The sequence below is a fragment of the Salminus brasiliensis genome, unplaced genomic scaffold (genome assembly GCF_030463535.1).
Source record: "Salminus brasiliensis unplaced genomic scaffold, fSalBra1.hap2 scaffold_158, whole genome shotgun sequence".
NCBI lineage: Eukaryota > Metazoa > Chordata > Actinopteri > Characiformes > Bryconidae > Salminus > Salminus brasiliensis.
The window spans coordinates 26,524-34,546 of NW_027326689.1; the positions used below are offsets into that span (position 1 = coordinate 26,524).

At 40.6% G+C, this 8,023-nt stretch overlaps 1 protein-coding gene across 1 annotated transcript; it reads right to left on the minus strand.

Moving 5' to 3' along the window:
* Positions 1 to 219: 219 nt before the first annotated feature.
* On the minus strand, positions 220 to 8,016 carry rab11ba (RAB11B, member RAS oncogene family, a). Its single transcript, XM_072672066.1, has 5 exons — positions 7,873 to 8,016; positions 3,818 to 4,013; positions 2,496 to 2,689; positions 2,328 to 2,408; positions 220 to 1,477 (listed from the first exon to the last, which is right to left on the minus strand). The coding sequence occupies exons 1-5, from the start codon at positions 7,910 to 7,912 to the stop codon at positions 1,332 to 1,334; spliced, it is 657 nt and encodes a 218-aa protein (XP_072528167.1). The 5' UTR covers positions 7,913 to 8,016; the 3' UTR covers positions 220 to 1,331.
* Between the last annotated feature and the right edge of the window lie 7 nt (positions 8,017 to 8,023).

Below are 8,023 nucleotides of genomic sequence, written 5' to 3' on the forward strand. Positions count from 1 at the left end.
ATTAAATTAACACTATTTGTTGTACTAATACTATACACATTATACACTCCCAACTACATTACTGTCATAATGAACAAAAACTTCCTAGGCCCTAAAACAGAACCCTGTGGAACTCACAAAATATGCCTAAAACCCTAATCAAGTAAATTCAACACATTACATTTTCAGTGACAGTCTATGGTAGAGGAACAGTGTGGGAAGAATGAACAATAAGACTGGTGACAGTAATTTGGTTTATTTTCATCTTAATATAACTTGATAAAAGGCAAACAGCTGATGTGACTTCATGGATGTGTGAATGTCATAATCACGCTTCAATAAAGGCATTTAATCACAGTATGGGAAAACATAAGGCATTTTCAAACCACACAAATGTTTTCACTTAAACTTAAACAAGAACCCAATGACGATGATACTCGTTTTTTTTTGCAGACAATTTGACAGCTGACCGGCTTGAACACTGAACTCCTGTTCCTTTCTCCCTGTTAACAGCTATGCTATAACCTAACGGTGCAAAGACTGGGTTGTGATAAGTGTCATTTGAGTAATCTATATAATATATATATCTATATTTTATCTAGAAATTGATTAACAGGAGACGTCGCTTTCTTTGCACTGCTGTAACTTGGTGCTCTGAATGTAATAAACAATCAGAATCTTTTTTTCCCCCCAGAGCTGCTCTAAATAGTGCAGGATAAGGTTAAATGTGTCGACCGTTCAGTCTGAAATGTTCACCTTATTTATTTTATACGACTGAAAAATGATTGCAGTCTCCCTTTGGTATCTATGCGATCCAGACAAGACAAAGGCTCTTTACCTGTCGTTTCTGCAGAACATGCTCATCTCAGCCAAAGTTAAACGAGCAGAGATCCCTTCCTGGGACCTGGCTGAATAAAAGCCATGCTTAGTGTAGGAGAGGAAACTCCTCAGAGCGTCTGGAAGCTCAGGACACACTGATCCCTCACCATTCCTTTCCTTGGGAGCGGGTCACACGATCAGTGCCCAAAACAGAATAACTTCCAAAAAACAAATTCTACCCCCCCGCCTCACCAAACAGACATGAATTCAGACACTGGATAACAGAACAGAGGGGGATAAAACACACCAAAACAAAACAGAAAGACCAAATAAAAGGAAAAGAAAGGAAAGGAATGTTATCTAGAACTTCAAGGGGCTAGGGAGAATTCTAGAACTGACATGGATACCACACGGAGGAAAAAAGACTGGAGGCTAGAGCAGCAGCAGTTGCACAATACACAGGAGCGAAGCAGCGATGAAGAGTGTGAGAGGAACAGAGGAAGAGGCAGCATGGGAAGTGGAGAGGGGTGGGGTCACAGGTTCTGGCAGCACTGGAATTTGGTGCCTTTTAGCCCGTCGGTAGTCGGCGGCACACTGATGTCCACCACATTGTTGCCTGGAGACTCGTCGTGTGCGGACCGGTCTGCAATCTGCTTTTGTGATACGATCCGGTAGATTTCTGAAAAAGAGCAAAATTTATCAAGTTTAACGGAAACGTTTGGGACAAACATCTGACATCAACATTTTAAATGGCTTTATACCAGATTTTGAAGCAGCATTGCTGTGAGGATTTGATTGCATTCAGTGACAAGAGTGTTAGTTAAGTCAGGATGTTGAATGACGATTGTTGACGATGATCACAGCAACTCATCCTCAACTCCACAACTCATCCCAAAAGTACTGGATGAAGCACCACAATCATTCCAGAGAACATGCTGAAGGGTACGGTCATACAGGTCTACTAGCAGTGGCAAAAAATCCTTCTCAGAACGAGATGAAACTGACGAACAGGGAGCTCCGGGTTTCATGGCTTGGGAAGAACATTTCCAGTGACGTGAAATTCAGAAATTGTCGGTGAAGGACCTACGCTGACTTCTAGAAACAATTTACCAATCACAAGCCATGAAACACACCGGTGGTCCCTGTCCATCAGTTTCCTCTTTCAGCCACAATTCTGAGGAGACCTTCCTGTAGATTGGGGTTTCTGTTACTGCTGGTAGACCTGTATGACTGCTTCCACACATCTGCAGATTCAGCCACTTCCTTCACACTATGGTTTTTGGCACGCCCAAAGCCAGAGCCTTGTCACACACCCCACAGGCATTTATAGACATCTTTCTCACGCAATGCTTAAACAACAAGCTGCCTAGGAGCTTACATTGGCTTCCAAAATATTTGTATTTGTTTTGGAGCTGTGAGGCCAAATGTGTCTTGGCTGACCACTAATATTTGAGACTCTGTGCCTTAAACACCAAGATAAAGCAACACCTTCCCACTGAGCAAACAATGAGCATCAGACAGGGCCCTACCTGTAAGTATATTTTTGAAAGCCTCTTCAACGTTCGTAGAGTCCAAAGCCGATGTCTCAATGAAAGATAGACTGTTCTTCTCTGAAAAAAGCAAAAATAACATAAATGCATGGAAAAAAAAAAATCAGCTGTGAGACGTTTTCACATGGTTTACTGCAAGACTCTTACCTGCGAAGGCTCTGGCCTCATCAGTGGGCACTGCTCGGAGATGCCTCAGGTCACTCTTGTTGCCCACTAACATGATGACGATGTTGTTGTCTGCATGGTCTCGCAGCTCCTTCAGCCAGCGCTCCACGTTCTCGTAGGTCAGATGCTTAGCGATGTCATACACCAGAAGAGCCCCCACTGCTCCCCGGTAATACCTAATGAGTAGAAGGTAGACGAGAAGAAGCAGCTTTTTATTATAAGCTACTTTTTACTGAATGTTTTGGTTTATAATCAGGTTTTGCGATTGATAAATAAACCTCATCTTAATGTAAAAATATTATTTCTATTGGCCCATTTATCATGAAATTTTAATACTTTGTAAAGAACTGCCAGATTCCTATTATGGAGAATATTAAAAACGGCAAATGGAGACAGCAACAATATGCTAGGAGTAGTACCAACTAATAATGGGTGGTACATGTAAAAAGTCCAATGATAATATAAAAATGTTGGACCTTTTGGTTTAGATCACAGTATAGTGAACTTTTCCCTCCAAAAATAAAATCCTATGTGAAAACAGTAAAAACCACATTGCAGGTAAAGAGTGGCTTCTTTACTACAAATAAATGTACTTCAGTTGTTGCATCACTTGTTTATATTTGTTCAAAACCAAAGAACAATTAACAATAAACACAAAAACAGTGTCTACACTGCATCCGGTATAAAACATCATTTATATTTTAAATGTTTATGAATATTAAATAATACAAAATTAAATAAAACAGGTGTAGTTTTACCCCAGAAAGCCTTCTGTTTTAAACATTACTGTTTAATTTGTTCAGAGAATATTTGCCAGAGAGAAAGAGACTAATAATACCAGCTACCCAGACACGGAAATAAAAGCTAAAGTAACTCCTAAAGGTTCGAGGTTTCACACTTCTTTGCTTTGCTTCTACAGTGCGTATGTGGGTGTTAAGTAGAGCTGGGCAATATGATATTTAATTGTATGGTGATGAATGTAGTTATGGTGATACAGTAAGTTTCTCTAATCATATGGAGGAGACTGTTAGTGTAATACACACTGATCAGCTGCAGGTTTTATTACTAACAGTGTGATTAGACTGGGTTCATTAGATGAAGAGCAGCAGATGTTGAGTAGAAATCACTGTATTCAGTACAGAGAGGATCTGAATAGTAGTTTATAAGAATCTGATACTGAGGTGTTTAGTCTGTGATCATATGTATTGTGATAAATATTGTGCATCATGTGTTTAAATATCAAGATCTAGTATTTTTATCATATTGCCCAGCCCTAGTGTTAAGGTAGTCTCTCCTGCACTCACGCTGATGTGATCGCTCTGTAACGCTCCTGTCCTGCTGTGTCCCAAATCTGAGCTTTTATGGTCTTTCCGTCCACTTGGATGCTGCGAGTGGCAAACTCCACGCCGATGGTGCTCTTGCTCTCCAGGTTGAACTCATTCCGTGTGAAACGGGACAGCAGGTTACTCTTCCCCACACCGGAGTCTCCAATAAGCACCACTGCAAACACGAGACACACTAGTGAAGATACTGGGGGTTGCAATGCTTGTAGTAAATATAACCAAGGTACAATTACATTAACACGCTGAGCCAGTTCTGAGCTGACATGAGAGAACGGGAGAGGTGAACTCCATACTGACGGTGCTCTTGCTCTTCAGACGGACCTCATTAAAGTGTAACATATTCAAATTATTTTTCATATTTATGATTTAATACAGTTTTTTAACCATTTCCCTTAGAATTAAACAGGTTGTTAGAGTGAAGGCGTTGGTATGTTTTTTTTAAGGTTCCACATTTACAGTTAATTTGGGCTCTTCCTCAATTACACACAGTAATGAGCCACAAAAACCAGCATCAGTACAAGAGTTCCTGAAGAGCCGACGCTCGACACCGTCCCTCTCTCTACAGTCAGCAGTGAAAGCCATTTGATTTAGTTTCCATCTGACTAAACCTGCGAACTCGCCGACTAGGTTCTCACTTCATGCTGGTTCAGTCGCCTAGAATGAAGAGAAGTTTGCATACAAGGACAACACCCATGTGGCCACCCACACACACACACATATATATATATATATATATATATATATGTGTATGAGAGAGCAGGCATGAACCAGTCCATTCTCAACCCACTTTAAAAAGCCTAATTATTAAGAACAGCCCAAATGAGGCATATTTAATTTCAGTAAATATTTAATCTCAGAAATCAGACCAACTTTTACACACCACTGAATTTGAGCATCATGCCCAGATTAGCAACTACTGCAGGACCAGGCTGCACTACAGGCTCATACTTCAGCGTTCAGTGTGTAAAGACTTTAACAGTGCCGTGTTCATAATTCAATACTCATAATTCAGTCAGAATTATGGTAAATACGAGTTCCCAACCAGGAAGTTGTCATTTCTAGTGAAAACTTTAGAGATAATTTTGATATCACAGTTCTTCAACTGAGTGACCTTCAACCATGAACTTTACAGAGAAGGCAGAATCAGAACTGGATGGTGTAAAATTTAGGGATGCACCGATTCGGCTTTTTCAGTTCCGATACATAAACTCTGCATATTGGTCAATAACCAATACAGATCCGATACCATTGTTGAATTAATAAACCGTATTATTCACCATGCGGGAGAGACTTAAGGAATCAGGATTGACTTAAACACTACTTTACTAACTAACAAATGAACACGGATATAAATGTACTAAATTGCTATTTATTTGTCACTAAAATAAACGATCGTGCAGGACACAGCTTTCAACATTAAAATAAAAAGGAGGCTTCTAAAATAAATGAAAATAAATAAAATATAATCAGCCAAAACTGAAAATAATTAGTCAAACACACACACAGTAATCATTCTTATTTTTAAATATTTAGTGTAATTTGTGATTTAAAAAATTAAATCTAGCAGCTGAATCTGAGAATAAATAAGTAACTTGGTCAAACATACAAGCAGCAACATTGCAAACATGTAGTGCAGTCTCACACCATCCAATTAAAGTGAAAGGATCGGTTCCATGGATCGGCCCAATTATCCGATAATCAATCCAGCTAATTTAGTTAATATCGGGGCCGATATCTGATCCTAATATCGGATCAGTGCATCTCTAGTAAAATTCTAATTTTAAGAGTGAAGCTGCTGGTAATGGTTGCTGGTGCACGTCACTATAATCTGGAATCTGTGTGATTCAACTTCATATAGAACAGCGCTGTTTATCCTTCCACCCATCCACAGCATTCTGAGTATTTTTTATTATTTATTTATTTTTTAACGTAAGATAAGATAGTCCTTTATTAGTCTCGCAGTGGGGAAATTCTCAGTGTCCCAGCAGAAAGGGAGAGCAAGACACTCAGATACAGAAATACAGATAAATAATTTACACTATAAACAATATAAATAAGAATTAAAAAAGCAATAACAGTATTATTTACAGCTACAGGTACCTACAGAGAACTGCCAACAGACCCAAGTAGTTTCTCTTTTTGGTAAAAACAAAAATGCTATTTGTTTTTGTAAATAAATACATTAATTTCAAATAACAGTTTAATCCTCAGTAGATTTTACTGCACAATAAAGCCCAATGTCAAAGTCTTTAAGGAGGTCAAAAATAAAGATGCTGTTGGATCTGTACCTCACAGTAACACCTATCAAAGCCTGAAAGTGGCCCAAGTCCAATCTCATTCTTCATGCAGCACAGATTTGTCCCTGAATGAGAGGCATTTTCAATTCTGATGTGGGACGTCTTCATTTACGGTACTAAAAATCCTTTAGGTATCCGATACGCAGTGATCCCACCTCAGTTTTTGTTTTTACAGTTCGTCCAGTTTGTCCATCAACTGGTTTTACTGTAAAGTAATAAGTATATCAATGGTCAGACAGGCCGGACAAAGAACAGCCGTGTGTTGGATGAACAGAGCGACAGAAAACCAGATTTGGGCCACTTTCACCCGCGGTGTAAAGACGGCCGAGGGGGCACAAATCGGAACCAGAAAAGGTCACATTCGGTGCGTTTCTGCTGTTCACACTGCAAACGGACTTGAGCCGCTTTCTCCTGCAGTGTTTAACACAGCTTTAGGATGAACCGAGGAACGAGAGCAGACCTCCTCCTCTTTCAATGTAACCAAGCTGAAGCGACTGACACTTCTACAGGTAACCAGACTGAAGCGGACATGAAAAAAGCAATGTGTTCATGTTCATCAGATCCACCGCAGATCCACCGCAGATCCACCTTTACCTGGATTTGACTTCGCTCCCTGACCCGGAGCTGGACTAACTGAATATACTGTGTTCTGCTGCTCAACACGTCCCTACACAGGAAACCTGCCATTTAAACAGGTTCACAACATCAGGATGGACGAGATGATCCACTTTTTAATCCAGAGAAGACTAAAATGAGAAGAATCCACACAGTCAAACTCACTCCAGCTCATTTCTCAACAGGCAGCTTCTTCTTGAGCAACAACATGAGAACATCCATCATTTCCTCATAATAAACCTGTGGACAGCAACTTCCACAAACTTGGTACCAACGACCAAACCAGACATAAGGCTCTTCTTAAAAGAACCCTGAAGTTCTAGATACTGAAGAGAGGCGTGTATCCCCCTTCTTACAGAGAAACAGCCTCCAATTGATGAGTCTGAAAGTTAGCCTGTGGCCTAGATAAGTAGCACCAGCTAGTGCTAATAACTAACTAGCGCTGTTAATGAAGAGCTGCTGCGACCAAGAACCTGATAAAATACAAACCTAACTTCTTATTGTGCAAAATAACATCTCATTTAATCATTTAATAAATCATATATTTGGGTTGTGGGTTTAAAAGCAGTCAAACCCTTCGAGTTCATGTTTACCCTCCGTTAACTTCGCTTACTTCGGCTAGCCAGCAGGCCGAAAGCCCCGCGGTGGGAAAGTCCAGGTCCAGAGGGTGGAGATCCGCGCCAGGGTTTTGAGCCAACTGCGCGAACAGCGCTGCTGCGGCTGAGCGACAGCGGCTCTGACAGGCGGTGGAAACCAAATCCTGGGGCGGATTTTTACTCCCTGGACCCGGATTTGTTACCGTCGCCAACGCGAAACAGAACGCAGAAATAAATGGATTCCGGTGAATTTAAAGGACACAAAGCTTAATAAATATGACAAGGTTTTAAAAAAGCCAACACTGTTCGCTATTAAACCCTAAAAGGTCCAATTTAAGCTGGAAGCCACCGCTGTCGGACTGCTTTTAGCTTAGCTTAGCATAGCTTGGTGGGCTGGATTAGGTTAGGTTAGCTATAGCTGGTAAACTCGCACAAACAGCAGAAGACACACCTCATATGTGCTTAATAATCAGGACTAAGATGTGCGGTTAGGAGAAAACATACTGACCTTTAAATAAATAATCATATTCATCATCTCGGGTCCCCATATTACAGGTTTTACTGCTCTTCTGAAACACTGGTGAAGCGACGGGTCTCCTGACTGACTCCAGCCGACAGGAAGGAAACTCAGTCCCGGCCCTTAATGCGCCTCTCTCTCA